Here is a 19290-nt window from a genome sequence, read left to right on the forward strand (position 1 = left end):
ATAATCTCTCTATCTCAAGATCCTTAAAATAGTCGTACCTGCAAAGACTGTTTTTGATATAAAGTAACACTTACAGGTTGGGACCCGGTATCTCCGGGGGCCCTTATTCAGCCTACTACAGGAAGCGATTTCTTGTTCATTATTATCCTCCGTAAGTCCACCCAAAGTGGGCCTCTGGAGGCCACACAGTTTTCTCAGCTTACTTCTTGCTGGTTGAAATTTGGTGGTCCGAGGGTGGTTTTAAATCTTGAACACCACTTTTCCAGACTTCTTATTCTTGATTCAGTTTTCTTTTATAATTTTCTGAATCAGATGGCTTCTTAAGAAGCAAAGGGGAGTTGGAAAATTAGATACTACTACTACTAATAATAATAAATAATAATTTATTTCTGGTTAAAAACACCGTCATGTATTGTTAGGTTTGCTCACATTAAAAATTAAGTGGAGAAAATGAAAAGCCTAAGAAAAAGATCACTTATATAGAAGAAAGTGATTTTTAAATGCTGAAAAGGACAAATTCTCTATTAAGATACACACAGATTAAATCTACATTATGTTATCAGAAGTGAGATGATTTTAATCGATTGCAGATCAAACTACAGGACTTAATGCTGCCCCATTACCAGGAAGCAAATAACGGCCTCTTTCTCGGAAACCTGCTGCAGAGGCCCAGCCTGACGTTCCAGTTAGTCATTTTCTTTCTAAGTCTTCAAAGTATAGACTTACCATCTTTAAGTGGCTTTGCTATTGATGGCAATCATGAAACTAATCCTACAGACTGTCCCTTGAAAATCTAGTATCACTTGAGTGTCATTTATAGGTAAGAATAGGTCAGTGAGAATAATAAAGGAAAATGCAGAATGAGACAAAATATCAAGGCAGCAATTCAAAGGAAAACAAGACAGATTGAGCAAAAGCAATAAAGGAATAGAAATCAAAACAGAGAAGAAGAGACCAGGGTCTTAAGGGGACAATGGAGGACACACCTCAGAGGCAGAGCCGTAGCCAGGAAAGAATGGGAGTCAGAAAGACCAGGGTTTGAATTTCCACTCTTACACTTAATTAAGAATGTAGGTAAGTTTCTTAATTTCTTCTATGCCTTCAGTTTCCTCACCTGTGAAATAGAAGTAATTATCTCTACTCCATAAAGTTACTGAGGAATTAAATAACATATGTGAATATGTTCGACACAGTGCCTGGTACCTAATAGGCATATAACGAATGTTAGGGTCTCTTTCCTCATTACGTGCTCACAAAGTACAAGTGGGAAAGAAAGGAACAGAGTAAGGGAAGTAACTGTCTAATTAAGAAAAAAAAATACAGTAACAATTCTGAAACTAAGATAGTGGAAAAGACAAATATTCAATCACCGTAATACATACATACATCAATTCTAAAAGTAAAGGACGTAGCAGTGAAAGAGCGGAGGTAAGAAGCTGTTCGAGAAGTGTAGGCAGGAGATAACTGAGGCTTGGACTGAGATGGGAGAGGTGTGCGCATGGTAAGAACTGTTCAGATTTGCACATCTATTTTTAAGTCTCTTGAAGAAAAAAGACAGTAATTCTTTGAGCAACTAGGTAAACTACAATCATTTCCTAAATGAGGCAGACCGGACTGGAGTAGGTTTGGAGGGAGAAATCAGGAGTCCTGCTTTGGCCCTACTGAAATGGAAATGCCTGACACATCCAAGTGGAGATGTCATGCAGAAGATCTAAATGAGGTCACCACCAGCATATGTGTGACAGGTAACTGAGATTGGATGAGATCCCCTAAGAGGGGAGTATTGCTGGAGAAGAATCTATTACTGGACCCTGAGGAATTCCAACTTGTAGAGATTGAAAAGAGGAGAAGGATCCAGTGAAGAGAGGAGGGACTGGTAAAATGGGAGGAAACCAGGATAGCGTAGTGCCAGGGAAGCAGAGTGTGTCAAAAGCTGCTCAGTGAGGTGAGGTCTATCTAAGAAACATCCACCGGGGGCTGGCCCGGTGGTGCAGCGGTTAATCACGCACATTCCGCTTAGGCGGCCCCGGGTTCGCTGGTTTGGATCCCGGGTGCAGACATGGCACCGCTTGGCATGCCATGCTGTGTCAGGCGTCCCACATATAAAGTGGAGGAAGATGGGCATGGATGTTAGCTCAGGGCCAGTCCTCCTCAGCAAAAAGAGGAGGATTCACGGTATATGTTACCTCAGGGCTAATCTTCCTTAAAAAAAAAAAAAAAAAAGAAAGGAACATCCACCGGATTTAGAAACATAGAAGTAGTGGGGGACTTTGAGAACATTTCACTGGAATGGGCAGGACAAATCTTGAGGTCATACAATACCAGCCTAACATCTGAAACCAGTATTGGGTTTACTACTTAAAAGAAAAAGGGGGCCGGCCTGGTGGCACAGCGGTTAAGTTTGCACGTTCTGCTTCTCGGCGGTCTGGGGTTCCCGGGTTCGGATCAAATCCGAGAATAGTTAATAGAATGCGAATGATAAATGTAATGAGGGCTGTTGAAGGACTAATATTCACGAGAGCTAGCGCTGCTCCTCTGATGAGGTGAGTTGGGAGATGTCCGGCAGTGATGTTGGCAGTGCGAGTGCAGACATGGCACCGCTTGGCAAAAGCCATGCTGTGGCAGGCGTCCCACATATAAAGTAGAGGAAGATGGGCACGGACGTTAGCTCAGGGCCAGTCTTCCTCAGTAAAAAGAGGAGGATTGGTGGCAGATGTTAGCTTAGGACTAATCTTCCTCAAAAAAAGAAAAAAAGAAAAAAAAAGCCACATAGCAGCTGGATCACAAAATGTCCCTGTTCAAAACCTTCCAGTGGATTCCTATCATTCTCAGAATAAAATCTGAACTCTGTCCCATGACCTACACGTCCCAAGACCTGGCACCTGCTCTCTGTGACTTTAGCTTCTGTCAGGAGCTCCCTCACTCCGCCCGCTCCAGGGTGCTAGCCTCCTTGCTGCTCCTTCCAGAAGCCAAGCTCCTTTCTATTCAGAGCCTCTGCACTTGCTTCTCCTTTAACCTGGATGGTTCTTTTCACTCTTATTTGCATAGTATCCCGGGACTCCTCTCTAAAAATAGCACCTTCCCAACATCCTTTAAGTAGTTGGCTTTGCCTGGAGATGTGACCTTCGAAAGGGAAAAAACTCTGTACCAGATAGGCAATTTTTGATGTTGCTTTAGGGAACAATGAGTTGTAAAAGGCAAAGAAACCTTTTTTGAATACGGGCTCACCTGCTTATGGAGCTATTGACTTATAATGCTACTGGCAGTAGGATTCCAAAGGTTTCCCGTAATGCACTCTTTTCTTTCCCCATGCTCTCAGAAAACCACCACCACCACAACGAACAACAGACAACAAGCTTCTAGGAGTGAAAAATGGGAATGGGTTCAAGAAAAGGTGAACACACACAGCTTCAAGTTTCCATTTCTGTAAACTTGTACTTCGTCGTTCAAGTTGCTCTTAACTCCTTAGGCGCTGAACTATTCTTTCAAGTCGCCATCATTCGATTCCTCAGTCCCGCTAGAAACCATTTCTTTTGTCTAAATCTGGGGATATCTCAATCTGAAGATCTCACCTTTTTGTCACCATTTCATTGCAGTCTAAAGTACTTTTACTGTCCAATCATATTTAAAATCCAGATCATCTCTTGTTAAAGATAAAAATGTCCAAGCGATTCAATCCGAATCCCCAACATCAGTAGCATGAGGTGACTTCTACTAGGACAGCAGAGGTGAGGACAGAGGAACACAGACTTGAGAGACACTTAGGGAATAGAACTGTCAAAAATTGAGAATTGATGGTGAAAAGCAAGGGAAAACGAGAAACTAAAGGTGATGATCAGGTTTCTGGCTCAGACTACTGATGTGCAGTGGTGTCACCATCTAAGACAGAGAAGAAAAAAAAAGGTTTGAAGAATGGGAGAAATCAGTTTTGGGCTCATTTTGCAAGAGATGCACTTTAGGCGGTCGGTTGTATGCGTTTAAAGTACACGCGGTGTTTCTAAATAAGTAAATGACCTTGCACTCTCTCAACCTCCTGCGACCTGTTTCTACATTTGTAAAATAAGGGTGTTGTATTATTTCTAAAGTGCCTCCTAGTCCTAAACATCAGTGAACTCGACTTTATCAGCAATGGTAAGTAATCTGGTCTGGATCATTATTTCCATACAACTTTGGAGTATCATGCTATCTCTGTGCATTTTACTTTGATAATTTAACAAGAACTCTAACAAGAACTTTTAACTAGCTGGGAGCTCATGAATTCATACAACTTTGTGTTTTCTCTTAAATTTTAAGAGTCAGTGAAGCACTGGACTCCCCTACTGATGAAAGACATACACTTAAGTTCACTAGCCATTTTGGGGGAAGAATAAAAGAATTTTAAAAAGAATTATAGAATACTGTTGAAAAGTCTTCTCCATGAATTCTTGCCCTCATAGATTTGGAGAAAGTTGGAGACACTATTCCTTAACAGGGAAAAGGAAGGAGGAAAATATGGAGGGCACAAAAAGGATTTATATTTGACAAGTAAAATCCATATGATTTTCTGTTTCACGGTGTTTCAAAAAGAAAAAAAAGCATTTAAATTAATATTTGCAATTTGGCAATGCAAAATTTATAAGTAATGGAAATGAAACTTAAACACCTCTCCTTAAGTTTTATTGTCCAGAAAGAATGATCTTGTTGCATAATGAAATTCTTCCTGTCCCAATTCTTTCCAAATTGCACACCTCATGGTTATTGCAAATTATTTTCAGGTTAAGTTTGAAGAAAGAGAGAACACTAACCTCATCATGATGACACGTGTAGGAAGTAGCCCTGATACCAAATGCAACTCTGGCTCAAAGACAGGCTTGGTGGAAAAACTGACATTCGAACGGCTCACCACTTGAAAAGGAAGAGTACAGAATACTGTCAAAGACTCACTTGAGAGCAGTTTTCTATCGCCTCAAGAGGAAGTATCCTTGTTTTAGCGAAAAAGAATCGCTCAGATTCAGAATCTTTAGAGAAATAACATCAACCGAGCAAAAGGAACACTCCCACACACTGGCCTGTACACGTCTTTACTGCTTCCTGTTGGATCGGCACACAGTGGATGTATCTTGAAGCATTATCAATTTTATTCTCCCAATTTTAAGGATCCCCATGTGTCTTACTGGGGATAGTGCAGAGCCTCCTGAGATAGAGGAACAGGGGACCCAGAGATGAAACAAAAGGGAGTGCAAGTTAAGAAATTATTTCTATATAAAATTATTCCAGCTTAAAAAAGATTTCGTTTTAACAGAACAATGACTATTCTGTGAGGTCAATCTGCGACCCTTGTAACAAAACATACTGCGCATTGTGACTAAAAAGCATGGGCTTTGAAGTATGACAATTTGCTTCAAATCCTGGTGCCTCTAATGAGATCTTGGGAATATTTTTTAACACTTGAAGGCTAAATCTCCTCCTTAGTAAAATGAGGATAATACTTTCATTAGAGGGTTCTTTGAGAAATAAAAGTGATCATTTAAAATACATCACGCAACAAAAATAAAGACTGCTGGACAAAAGAAAACACCATTTCAACTGTGATTTTGTTCGACTTTTATTAAGAATATCTTTTTTGAGCCATTATTTCAAGGATCTCTCTAAAACTGCAAGTCTTAGAGCAGTTTATTTTAAAGGAGTTGATGCCAGCTTTCATATTAACACCAATGTTATCTTTTTTAAGGACCACTGTGTGCACGAACTATATTGATGGCCAAGCAGAAACCCTAGTTTTAATTTGTCTGATGTAAAAACTATTCCACTTACTCTTGGGTATTAACTTGATGTGAAGAACATAAAGCAAATTTCTGAAAATCCGGAAATAAGTAGAAGACTACATTTCATAATTCATGGTATAAAGGTCCCAAAGTTATTCTAGTGTTGAAATACACTATCGTTTTTGAGTATAGTACTGTCCTAATAATTTTTCATGTTGATTATTAAGTTATTTTTGTTTATATTACAAGTTAAGCGAAACTCTGAAACTGACTAGGACACAAAAAAAATTAGTAGTCACCTTGGGTCAAAAATTTCCCACATATCATTTAAGGTGGTTAATCCAGACTTAGCTGTAACATGTTCCCAAACCAATAAATATAATGTATTAGGTAAGAGACTACAAAAAAATCTGGATACAATCAAGGATGAATAAATAAGTCATTAAGATGAACCATACATGAACTTTCAGTTAAAAATATACCTTAAAAAAACTATGATAAGAAGCTTCCAATCATTTCTACTCCTTTCTCCATTAATAATTAGCATCTCATGTGATAGTTTGTTATCCTCTAGAAGAGTAAGAAAAAGTCCTTTTATATTTCAGGATAGGTTTAATCAGGTAATTAAAACAAATTCTTAAGATATCATCTGATATGTCCAATTACATGAGTATGATGTAACAAAAACAGTTACAAACTTATATATGCATATTTACATTATATATCCAAAACTATCAAGCTAGTCACCTATATCTAAGGAGATACATTATGATATGAATTAAACAATTTTTCATTGCTTATTAGAAAGAATGCAGTCAAGCTTTTAATGGAAATAATATACAAGTGAGGCACTTCTGAGGTCAAGAATAGAAAGCAAATGACACTACATACTGGCAACGTCCACAAAAATCTATGTGTATCTTAATACAAAGGCTTTTCAATTAGATTAATCTTGAAAAATTTCAAAACTAGCAACTTATGCAATTTAAAGAGCTTTCAGAAACAATGGCTAACATCAGTGTATCAAAGCATATGCAAGTTTTATAACCACCTGGCTGCTAGGCAAAAAGTACCTTCATACCTTGAAGCCCTTTTTTTGTTTTGGTTTTAGTTTACATAAATCACCTCAGGTTGTGATTTTTTTTTTTTTTAATATTTTGACTCACTGCAAAACACCTTATGGTGCTTTTATTGTGGTTTATAGACCAATTTTTTTTAAGAGCAACAATAATGCAAGATTTTAGTGCTTTCCCTTACACTTAGAAATGTGAGCCTGGAGGTCAAATTAAAAACGAGAATATTTAGCGAAGAATCTGTGTTTTCCAGGCAACTAGAGTTTTCCAAGTTTTATGTAGAAAAATGTTATACTTGCTTAATTGCATCTTTGGGCTAAAATTTAAAACTCAACCTTAAATACACTTTCCAAAGTATAAGCACAAAACCTAAGGTAGATTTCAACAAAAGGAACATACTTAAGATTCCTTAAACTGCCCATCTGGAAGAAAGGCCATTTTTTTTGTACTCTGGAGACTAACATGGATATTAAGCAACAATCTCTGTAGCGTTCAATTAAGTGGGGGAGAAAAAAAGAAAAAGCAAGACTTACCCAAGATATCAGATGGCACTATACATATGAATTGAAAGTGCATTTGTATTACATCAAGAGTTCATTTTAGGCACTGCTGAATAACCAATGAAAATAGGTAGTTTTCAAGTTTTCCCCTTTAAATTCTAACCCCTGCCCCAACAGCATCCCAGAGACAGACACACACTCTCTGAAATTGTCATGATGAAATACACGTGATGTTTATTTTTTAAAAAAATTCTCCCTGACTGGTAACGGGAGGAAAAATAAGAATACCATTTTGGTAGTGGCTTTTGCAAGTTAAAAGAATTGGTTCTATAAATACTTCGGCACATCCATTAAGTTTGACTGCCAGTTCCAAATATCAATACATATTTTAAAACAGGATATGTAAGAAAAAGTGCTTAAAATCTTTCAGTGACCAACAAGACACATTACGGAAAAGATTTGTTTTACAGTTCCTTGGAGATGTTTTGTACTCCTGCCTTCTCCGTTTGCAGGCGGCCACCGTGTAAATAGCCCTTTAGTACTGGTAGTAGTGAGAAGCCCTGTCAGATCCCAGTGCCACCTCATGTCTCTGGTCTATGCATCACCCAGTAGGTGGTGCTGAAGTTCCACCCCTCATACGTCTTCAGAAATCAAATGAGTCCCCCGTCAGAGCAGGAGAGGAATCTCTAAGAACTATCAATTCTGAACACAACAAGCCGTGAGACCAGACCAAAGTCTTTCTTGTTATGCCATCTAGATGATTTCATTTTCAATACTGTTACTGAAGCAGTTTTGTTTAGCCATTTGCTTATACTACCAGATTAAAAACAGAAAGGTTTTAAAGGAAAAGCCAACTGGCAGTGCCAAATGTGTACGCAGAACGAGAAAATAGTTCCTGAACATACCTATACACCTGTTTAGCGAGAAATTCAAACTACCCATTTGTTTTCACATAAGAATTCTAATTTACTCCAGAAAATTTCCACATAGGGATTCAGTTAATATTCTATTATCAGTTAGTCTTCTAAACTGATTTGGAAACTGAGTGTGTAACTACAATGATCCAAGGTGAAATAAAAACCATTTCATCACCATAGTTTTTAATGAAGAAACTTGTTTAAAATTGTAAAGGAAAAAATGGGGATGGGACGGCAAAATCTTAGCAGCAAAGTGGTTAAACAAATTGAAAATATTAATGCACAAACATTAAAATTTTAAAGCATATATGTTGCATATAAAATACAGTACGGAACCAGGAGTTGCACTATACCGATTAGTGCATAACAGAAGAAATGATTAAATTTGTTCTTCCAGAAGTATATACACAGTTCATTTCCACAGCATTTTCCTATATAGCCAGCAAGTTATTTTCTTCAGTTATTCACACCTTGCTCAAACCTGAATTATAAACTCAGCACTTACAAATATGAAAATTCATTCACAAGGAAAACCAATATTTCTATTTCACCAATAAAAAGTAATTTTGAAAGTTAACAGTCTATTCTAGGAAACCAAGTTTAGCTGAAAACTTCAGGGATGAAGATCATCTGATGTAGCAGCGTCCAAATATATAAACAGTAAAAATAAGACTTAAAACTGCTGCCACAGTGTCACGTTTTGGATTTAGTTCATCCAATTGATTTTTAGTACAAAACTAGAAATAACTTCTTCTTCATAACGTCTATAGTTATCAATATATTTTTCTTCTTTTCAATGTGAAATAATACTTCAAGATGATCTATATACACAATGTTGTCAGTTCAAGCTGTCATATAAATATAAATGCTTTCTTAAAAAAAAAGTATTTTACAGACAGATATAGTGTTATATACATTGTTCAGTTTGATCTGGGGCAAAAGAAGAAAGCAAACACAAGCTTAAATGTGATATGTAAAAAGAATGATACATAAATGACATTTTAAAACCTGCATAGAAAATAAGCTTCAAATGGTAGTGTGATTTTAGTTTTTATCACTTCTGAAACTTCAAGCCATTAAAAAAAAGGCACACTTCTCAACTTTATCCCTCTCAGGGAATGTTCTTAAAGAACCCCTTACTTGGCGAGAGTTGTAACGTAACACTTAAAAAAGACAATTTGACCCCAAAGTATTTTAAACAATGTGTTGGAACATTTATCCAACTGTTTTGTAAATAAAACATCCAGTAATACAATGTTCTGCAGAAGAAATCTATTTATATGTACAAGATATTTCATTCACAATGTTGGATTAAATACATTCCTGGGATAGTTTAGCACACACTTGAACACAAAATGATTTTGCTTTTGGCCAGTTTAAATAAAATAAAATGCAACTGAGAAAAATTACTGTTATGTGAATAATAAGTACTGAGAATTAAGCTAAGAAATTAGTAACACAGCTGAACATATTCTGGTTTAGCAGAGAGAGGAATGGAGATCTCAGGAGGACACTTTTATACTGACTATCCAGTTACACTTTTTGCCTTGTCAAACATTTGTAAATGCAATAGAATTTTTTGAAGGAGGAAACTCTGAAAGAAAACAACTTGCTGGTTGAATACCACAAAAAAACAAAACAACAACCCAAAAACCTCACTTTTTTCTATAATGTTTACTCAGTCTCTTTTTATATAAAAATAAGTGTTACGTTCCCATCAGAACATTAGACAATTACATCTGTGCTTTAAAAAAAACTTGGTCACTCAAGGCTATTAGAATATTTTTAAGGATTTTAGATTACCAGAATGTACAGATATAACTCAATATAAACTGTAGCCAAAGGGAAATGAGGATGAAAATATCAAATCATTCACATGGAATAAAAACGTTATTAACTAGGATGAGTAAAATATTCAAAATATAATGGAATGTGATAGTAGATATATGTACATCTACCTCAGAACTAGGAAGGGGAAGAAAAGTTTAATATGTAATAATTCGTACCTTATATTTAGTTAAATATAAACATTTGTTATTTATACATAAAACTGCTTTCAAAAAACAACTAATAAATGATTTAGTTGCACTTCTTTTACGTCTTACAATTCCCAAGTGTTAACTTTTCTTAGATTGAAATCAACTGTCCCCTTAGTGCACTTTTAGTTCACGTCTTAATGAATTCAAACCTTTAAAAGTCCCATCACCTAATGCATAAATATACAAAAATGCCAAAAATTAATCCCTTTTAGTTGGATCATATTTTATGCTCACTTTTTATAGCCAATAACCAGAAATGGTTTCCTTTTGCAAATACTCTTTACAACCTGTAACAAAACATGCCATGCACTCAAGGGAAAAAGTTAGGCATGGCTGGCATTTGTGAAACGCCAAGAACTGAAGAGTTCTGCTTCCTCCGCGTGTGGCCCCAATGATACCAGGCAAGATTTCAGATTGCTTGCCAAAAGCTTCCACAAATCCAAGTTAGCTAATTCCTGGAAACAAAGATTTAAGCTCATTTTGGCACTGGATCCTTTCATCCAGCAGCTTTATGTTTCCCTCCACAGCACCCACATGCCTCACCACAACGATGGCACATTCTCAAAGGGACGTAGCAGCACATACATGGTACAATGAAAGACAAAGCTACTAGGGCTAACCATCGTAAGCAGAACTTGTCATCGCTAGTGTCACATGAACAGGGATCAGAAAAATCTCCCTCTGAGTCTGACATACAATGATACAACATGCTCTCTGCACAGAGCATGCAACTAACTTGATATATGCATCTTTTAATAGGGTCTGGAGCATCCTGACACTTTCCTCTGCCGTTTTCTTCATGATTAAACCTTTCCTGGCAGTATACGCAGCGAGAACGTTCACCATCTTCTTTTCTTCGTTTTGACTTCTTAAATTTTAATGAGGAAGGCTGTGTCTTAAATACCACAGAGTCTTTGAGTGAACTTAACTTAGTCTCATCCCCACAAGAGTATAGATAGTCTGATTTTTTACTGTCTGGTTTAGAAAACTGAATATTGGAGTCAGTATCATCTCTCTCCAGGTCATTTTTCCACATATCAGGATGTCTGTAGTCCGCATAGCGACGTATTAAGATATCTCGAGGGTTTATTCTGACAATCTCATCCTCATCTTGAAAGCTGACATGTCGGATTGATTTCAAAGGGACCTAAAAAGGAAAGAGATGAATATTGCATTAAGGACTGTGAAGGTTAATTTTATGTGTCAACTCGGCTGGGCCACAGTGCCCAGATATTCGATCAAACATTATTCTGGATGTTTAAGTGAAGATGTTTCTTGAATGAGACTAACATGGAAATTGGTGGACTATGGGTGGAGCATATTATCCTCCACAGTGCAGGTGGACCTCATCCAGTCAGCTGAAGGCCTTAACGGTACAAAGACTGATCACCCGTGAGCAAGAAGGAATTCTGCCAGCAGACTGCCTTCAGACGCAAACTGCAGCTCTTCCCTGGGTCTCATGACTGACAGGCTACCCTGCAGATTTTGCTTATGCACCTCCACTATCGCAGGAGCCGATTCCTTAAAATAAATCTCTCTCTGTATATATACACACCTTGTTGATTCTGTTTCTCTGCAAAACCCTGACTCATACAAATTTTAGTACCAAGGAGTGAGGTGTTGCTGTAACAAATACCTAAAAATGTGGAAATGGCTTTGGAACTGGGTAATGGACAGAGGCTGAAAGAGTTTTGAGGTGCATGTTATAAAAAGCCTATGTAGCCCTGAAGGGACTGTTGGTAGAAATATAGATGTGCTTCTGGTGAGGGCTCACATGGAAATGAGGAACATATTATCGGACACTGGAGGAAAGGCAATCCTTGTTATAAAGTGGTAAAGAACGTGGATGAACTATATTCTAGTGTTTTGTGGAAGGTAGAACTTGTGAGTGTGTGATGGGCTTGGGCATTTAGCAGAGATCTCAAAGCAAAGAGCTGAAGGCGCAGCCTGGTTTCTCTTTGCTGCTTATGGTAAAATGTGACAAGAAAGAGATAAATTGTAGTAATTTTTAAGCAAAAAGGAACCAGAATTTGAAGAGTTGGAAAATTCTCAGCCTATCCATATTGCAAAAATTGAGAAAGCATGTTCCAGAAAGAATACCAAAGGCGTGGCTAGACAATCATAAAATAAAGAGATCACGGGACTCCTCCAAGGAATTAAAGAGACTCATGGATCCAATCAGCCATCTGAGCTGAAATGCTGCCACCTTGGACTGAAGGGGACTGAGTTGGGATGAAACGAAGGCAGACTTCTAGGATTTATAGGACTGGCAAAAAGAGCTATGTGGCTGAGAACATGTGTTATCCTGTAAGAAAAGGGAAGAATGACCCCAAAGGTGGGACTGCCTCCTCCGTAGTTCCACAGGGTGGGGCCACCTCCTCAGTTTCAGGAAGGGGGCCTAGGAATGATGCTATCATCCAAGGCCAAGGGGAGTGGGGCCACCACCCTGGTGGGCCTAGAAGACAGAACACTGAGGTAAAGAGGATTATTCTCAAGCCTTAAAATCAAACGGAATTTAGCCTGCTAGGTTTTAGATTTGCTTGGGACACATGACTCCTTTCTTTCCAATTTCTCCCTTTGGGAATGGGAATCTCTATTCTGTGGCTTTCCCACACCACTGTGTTTTGGAAGTAGGTAATTTGTCTCGTTTCACAGGTTCCCAGGTGAAGAGGAATTTTGCCTCAGGATGAATTATACCTTGAGTCTCACCCACACTTGACTTAGATAATATTTAGATGGGATCTGGGACTTAGAGTTGATGCTGGAATGGGTTAAGAATTTGGGGCTGTTGTGAAGGGGTGAATGTACTTTGCATGTGAGAAGGCATGAATTTGGGGACCAGAGGATGGAATATTATGGTCTGAGTTGTACTCCGCCCTCTAAGCTCATATGTTGAGGCCTCAACCCCCAGTACCTCAGAATGTAATTACATTTGGAGATAGAGCCTTTTAAAAGGTGATTAAATTAAAATTAGGCCCTTAGGATGGACCTTAATCCAATTTGACTGGTGTCCTCATAAGAAGAGGAAATTTGAACAGAGAGACACCAGAAATGTGGGTGCTCAGAGGAAAGACCACATGAAGACACAGCCAGAAGGGGGCCATCTGCAAGCCAAGGACAGAGGCCTCAGAAGAAACCAAATGTGCCAATACCTTTATCTTAGACTTCCATTTCTGGAACTGTGATGTGAGAAAATAAATTTTTGTTGTTCAAGCCACTCAGTCTGTAGTATTTTGTTATGACAGCCCTAGCAAACTAATACAAAGACATACACGTTTATAGCTTGGCTATACAAAAGTCTCTGAAAAGGGCTTAAAACACACTATACCACATACAGACACTCTCTCTCCCTCCCTCTCTAACGTTTCTGTGTAGATTGTCTCCTTGAGACCAGGGGGCAAAGTAAATCTCGGGGGATCAATCACAGTGACCCTTCCCTGCACCCATACAAGTAGGCTTCTAGGAGTCCTATTTGTATCTCTTAGCCCCAGTCCTGGGACACAGTGACTAGTCTACAAGTAAGCACCTGGTCCAAGTTGGGGCAAATTCCTATTCCCCAGATATTTAGAATCAGGGCTAAAAAAAATTCCAGGTCTGGGCTAAAGGTATAGTGATGGATGTAGTCCATTAAATTAACAATTTTCAATCCCTATCCAGTGATAAATACACTGTGGCAGTCCTCCAGAATCAAACTAGAAATCTGGATGGAATTCAAATAACAGCATATATGTAGTAAGCACATATGTACTAAACTTATATACAAAAAAATTTTGTAGTACAATTCAACTATATGGAGAATTAGAAGAACTGAAAAATTTCACTTACATGTTAATTAGCTACATTCAATATCAGAAGATAAACTAAGATTACTTACCCTATTTTGGGACTTTAGGCTTCCACATTCCTTGGATATTTGCCGCTGTACATATTCTGTGTTTCTACCCTGAATGTCTAGGCCTGGATGACTGAACGTTATCTAAAACACAAACAAATTCTACTTAAGTGACAAAAGAACAGACTTCTTATTTTTAATAAACTTACATACAGTGTATAATCCAAAACTTCATAACCCATCAGTACTGAAGTCTTTCAGAACAGTTTAATAAAAAGCATGATTTGAGTCATCCTATTTATTATTTAAACATAGGTCTTTCCTTATATACTTAAAATTTAATTTAAAAAGTAATAGAGTTCTCTGCTCTAACAAGTAAAAAGCTGAAGAGAAAAAAGAAATCAACAACTCTTCTTGGATCCATGAGAGAAAAGAGGAAACCACTGCCCCCAAGGTTGGAGAGACAGACAGGAAAATATAGGGAGTCACAGCTTACTTACCAGAGCAGAGACTCCTAAGTGGAAACTGCTGCGGAAACTAGCGCTAGCAAAACCTGAACTGTGTGTGGACAACTCTGAGAGTTTAAAACTCCAGGGGGATTCAGTCACAGTGAAGCCCCCAAACTTTTCTGTTTTTCTCCAGGAGTTCAACCAAGTTCCCACAGTAAATATGAGAAAAGTCCCCTGCATGCTTCCAGCAGGGGGAGGGGAAAAGGAACCATTTTGAAATTTGCCTGAACACTCTGTTCTTAACAAGACCCGCCCTCACAAGAAACTAGTTACCCAGAGCCTCACCTGCTGGGGCATTATCAGAGACTACTTGACCTGGGGAAGGAAAATACCCAACTCCAGTCAACTCTAACCATCTGACCCATCTAAGTGGGGGAAAAAAACCTGAGAAATACTTGTGAAGTACACAGTCCAGAGGCATGGGCTCAGACTAAGACTGAGACCTAATCACAGGACGATAGAACGCTGCCTCTCCCCATACATCTTACCACTACATTGCTAAGGGTCGATTTACAGCAGTTCTTTTGACTCAGTACATCATGTCCAGCTTTCAAGAAAAAAATTACAAAACACACCGAAAGGCAAAAACACAATTTCAAGAACAAGCATCAGAACCAGATATGGCAGGGATTTTGAAATTAGCAGACAGGAATTTAAAACAACTATGATTAATATGCTAAGGGCTCTAATGGATAAAGTAGACGGCATACAAGAACAAATGAGCAATGCAAGCAGATAGAAATTCTAATAAAGAACCAAAAAGAAATGCTAGAGATCAAAAACGTTAAGAGAAATGAAGAATGCCTTTGATGAGCTTATTAGTAGACTGGACATGGCTGAGGAAAGAATCTCTCAGCTTGAGGATATAGCAATAGGAACTTCCAAAATTGCAAAGACTGAAAAAAACAAAAACAATCTTCAAGAACTGTAGGACAATTACAAAAGGTGTAACATACATAAAATAGGAATACCTGAAGAAGAAGAGAGAAAGAAACAGAAGAAATGTTTGAAATAATGATGACTGAAAATTTACCCAAATTAATATCAGACACCAAATCACAGATCCAGGAAGTTCAGAGAGAGAGAACAGCAAGCAGTAAAAATGCCAGAAAATCAAAAAATGCTTCTTCAAAGTTGGTCACAAAAGAAATTTTAAAAAGATTCCATTTATAATGGTAACAACAACAAAATGGCATAGAGGAATAAATCTTATAAAAGAAATATGATTTCTTTTCATGAAGAAAACACAAAGATTTATTGAGAGATATAGAAAGATACTGAAGATATAGAGAGATACCCTAAATAGGAGGAGATATCATATTCATGGATAAGAAGCCTAAATTTTCCCCCAAACTAATATACTGGTTCAGTGCACTTCAAATACAAACTGCAAATGGATATTTCACCAAACTTGATAAGCTGATTCCAAATTTTGTGGAAGAGTAAACAGTCCAAAAACATTGCTAAGAGGAAAAAGATGAGAGAGGACTTGCTCTACAGACACTAAGACGCGTCACAGAGCTAAGGTAATTCTATAGGAAAGAAGACGACGCAGCACTGGTGCAGGGACAAAGAGACCAACAGATCACAGAGAGAGACCAGAAACAGATGCCAACAGACGTGAAAACTTGGTATATGACAGATACGGCCCTGCCTATCAGAAGGGGAAAGGATCCAATAAACGGTGCTGGAACAATTAATCCACATGAAAAAAATAAAAACGAATATCTACCACAGAAGAGAAATCAGCTTGAAGTAGGTTAAAGACAAAACTTTCAAAACAAAATAAAGAGAAAATCTTTGAGACAAGGACAGGGAAGAGTTCATAAAAACACCCCCAGGTAAAGAACGATAAATTCAACTGCACTGAAACTTAGAACATCTGTTCACCAAAACACCATAAAGAGAGTGAAAAACAACCACAAACTAGGAGATATTGGCCACAAATAAAACTCAAAAAGGAGAAGTGTCACAGAAAATTTTATTACTTAGTAACAAGGTTATATAAGAGCATGTAGTTAAAATCAGTTTGTAAAGAAACAATCACAGGCTATTTCCATCTTCTTTCACATGCTCAGTATACATCTCGTTTCCACAGAACACATGAATCCTACAGACTAACTCATCTCAGAGCCTTTTGTAGCCTAACACCAGCAAAAGCCCATTCCTATACACCCTAAAGAAACTCCAGCACTTGAACAGTGGAGGACAAGAAAGCCTGTCCTAGCAGTATGTCTAATAACCACAAAAATATAACACAACTGAAAAATAAGTGGTAGAACTACCAAGAAAAGCATAGGAATGCTAAGCAAACAAAAGTCAAGGTAAGGTTACCTCTAGGATGAAGGGGATAGAATTGGGGGTGCTCCTTTTTGTAAGTTGGTGGTTTCTCAGGGGTCATTACATACACTGTTTTCTATGTATTAAATATGTCATAAATCTTTGATCATAAGCTCACTGATATATGGTCTTATTTGTCTATAGTGAAATGACCTCCAGGAACCTGAAAGTAAGTAAAATGAGTAAAAGACCCACAATGGCTTCCAGGCCTATTAGACTTAACTAAAACCTGACTAAGAGCATCAGTATTTTGAAAGAATGTACCTATCCATCAAAAGCATTTAAGTAGCTCATGGAAGATAGAAAATGAGTTGAAGACAAACACTGGCAATGCCTACTAAAGCACTACTAGAGGGAAAAACCTAAGCTAGTGCTAGGTGACAATTCTCCATGGGTCTCATTTCTGCATATCTAGTGAGCAGAGCACCGTCTGTCCCTGTTTCAGATTATCTTTTCAAAGATGGGTGTATAGTAAAACCCTTGGACGACAGTGTCTCCCATTTGAAGTTAGGTTTGATTAGTATTCAGTATAATGAAGACACTGCCTCTCTCCCTGGCCAAAGTGAGGCAGGCTTACTGCCCATGAAAGACTAAGGTCCCTAAGCTGAGGGTTCCAGTGCTGTGATGCAAACCCAGAGAGTGTGCAACATCCACCTGAGCAGCTCAGCACTGCCCCTCTGGGGCTTGGGAGGCAAGGGGAACCAACACACAAACGTGAAGCTCATGCTACTTTATTGTGCTGTGAGTAACAAAGTCTTTTGTCTCTGATCTAGCAGCCTTACGTCTTCGGGCAGCATCGGTAAAACCTGCAGGTTAACTTGCTAGCTAGGGTAAAAATCTCAGACTCGTCATATTTCTTAACAGCAAAGGAGAAGTGTAGTTCTTCTGGCAGGGCTGTTCGTCTGTTACAGAGAAGGGCCCATCAAACTATCCCAGTCAAATGCAATTAGACATGCTATTGAGTATAGATGTGCAAAGCTAGCTTTTGGTAAAGATCTAGTATCTCATGAAGAACTACTTTATGCAGACAATGCACTAAACAAGATACTACTGGTACTACAGGTCACATGATGGCTTAAATTAAATTTTACATTATGATTTTCACACCTCATTTTCTTAAACCTGATTATTTTAGTCTCTGAAGATGACTCCAGTCTTAATATCCTGGCAAAATAAGGTTTCTGATCTGTAAGTTGATGGCCAGATTCTGTACTGTGGGAAATTCACCCTGTGAGGCCTTTTGGGTGACATCCAAATGGACAATTGGTACACAACAGTGCAGTGCTAAATGCAAGTGTGCATTATTCCTGTTAAGAAACTTCTGCAATATTTATTAAATGTATAGCTAATGTCTATTGTAGCTTTAAAAGAAAAAATTGGGGCTGGCCCAGTGGCGCAGTGGTTAAGTTTGCACATTCCACTTTGGTGGCCCAGGGTTTGCCAGTTTGGATACTGGGTATGCACCTAAGCACCGCTCATCAAGCCATGCTGTGGCAAGTGTCCCACATATAAAGTAGAGGAAGATGGGTACAGACACTAGCTCAGGGCCAGTCTCCCTCAGTAAAAAGAGGAGGATTGGTGGCAGATGTTAGCTTAGGACTAATCTTCTTCAAAAAAAAGAAAGAAAGAAAAGAAAAACTTAATGCCATTCTAATTCCTAATAAACTGAAAAGGTCACTTAGTTTTTTTTGGGGTGAGGAAGATTGGCCCCAAGCTAACATCTGTGTCAATCTTCCTCTATTTTGGATGTGGGACGCTGCCACAGCATGACTTGATGAGTGGTGTAGGTCCGTGCCTGGGATCCAAACCCATGAACCCTGGGCTGCCGAAGCAGAGCAGGCTGAACTTAACCACTATGCCATTGGGCCAGCCCGGTCACTTACTTTAACATCAGCAAATATGTAATTAAATATCTAGTTATGCAAACTTATATTACACAAACCTTGTTTCTCTATGTCACATCAATCTTGGTGATAAGGGAAAGTATTACTCATAAAGAACCTGGAATTCAGACCCAAACAGCCTGGCTCCAGAAGTCATGTTCAAACCCCCATGCTAAGAGCTGTCTGTCAACTGGTTCGCTTCTCTCTCTGCAGTTATCTAGCACTATCTTGTACTTTTCTACATGAGGACAACATTCTTCAACCACCCCATCACTACCATCATTGGCATTTGGGGAGAGGAGTTCAGTTCATTTCCCTCCCATCAATCAAAAGAATAGCTTTAAGTTTATAGTTCCCTAAGCCAAAGAAGGTAGGCCAAATAAATCCCCAGGGTCTGGGATGCTGAATATCAGTCTATTATAACTTTGTGTTATATCTGCCAGGTTTTTTCGT

The 19290-nt window shown here is 38.4% G+C and overlaps 1 protein-coding gene across 2 annotated transcripts in view; it reads right to left on the reverse strand.

The window, feature by feature from the left end:
• Positions 1 to 5566: 5566 nt before the first annotated feature.
• Positions 5567 to 19290, reverse strand: part of SPRED1 (sprouty related EVH1 domain containing 1) — a 118944-nt gene continuing 105220 nt past the window's right edge. For both annotated transcript variants that reach the window (XM_070625661.1, XM_008534205.2), the window contains 2 exons: positions 14148 to 14249; positions 5567 to 11420 (listed from right to left, as the gene is read on the reverse strand). In XM_070625661.1, coding sequence (XP_070481762.1) covers positions 10770 to 11420; positions 14148 to 14249 — 753 coding nt within the window. In that variant the 3' untranslated portion in view covers positions 5567 to 10769. The remainder of the gene's footprint in view (positions 11421 to 14147; positions 14250 to 19290) is intronic.

Source organism: Equus przewalskii, chromosome 1 (genome assembly GCF_037783145.1).
Source record: "Equus przewalskii isolate Varuska chromosome 1, EquPr2, whole genome shotgun sequence".
Taxonomy (NCBI): Eukaryota; Metazoa; Chordata; class Mammalia; order Perissodactyla; family Equidae; genus Equus; species Equus przewalskii.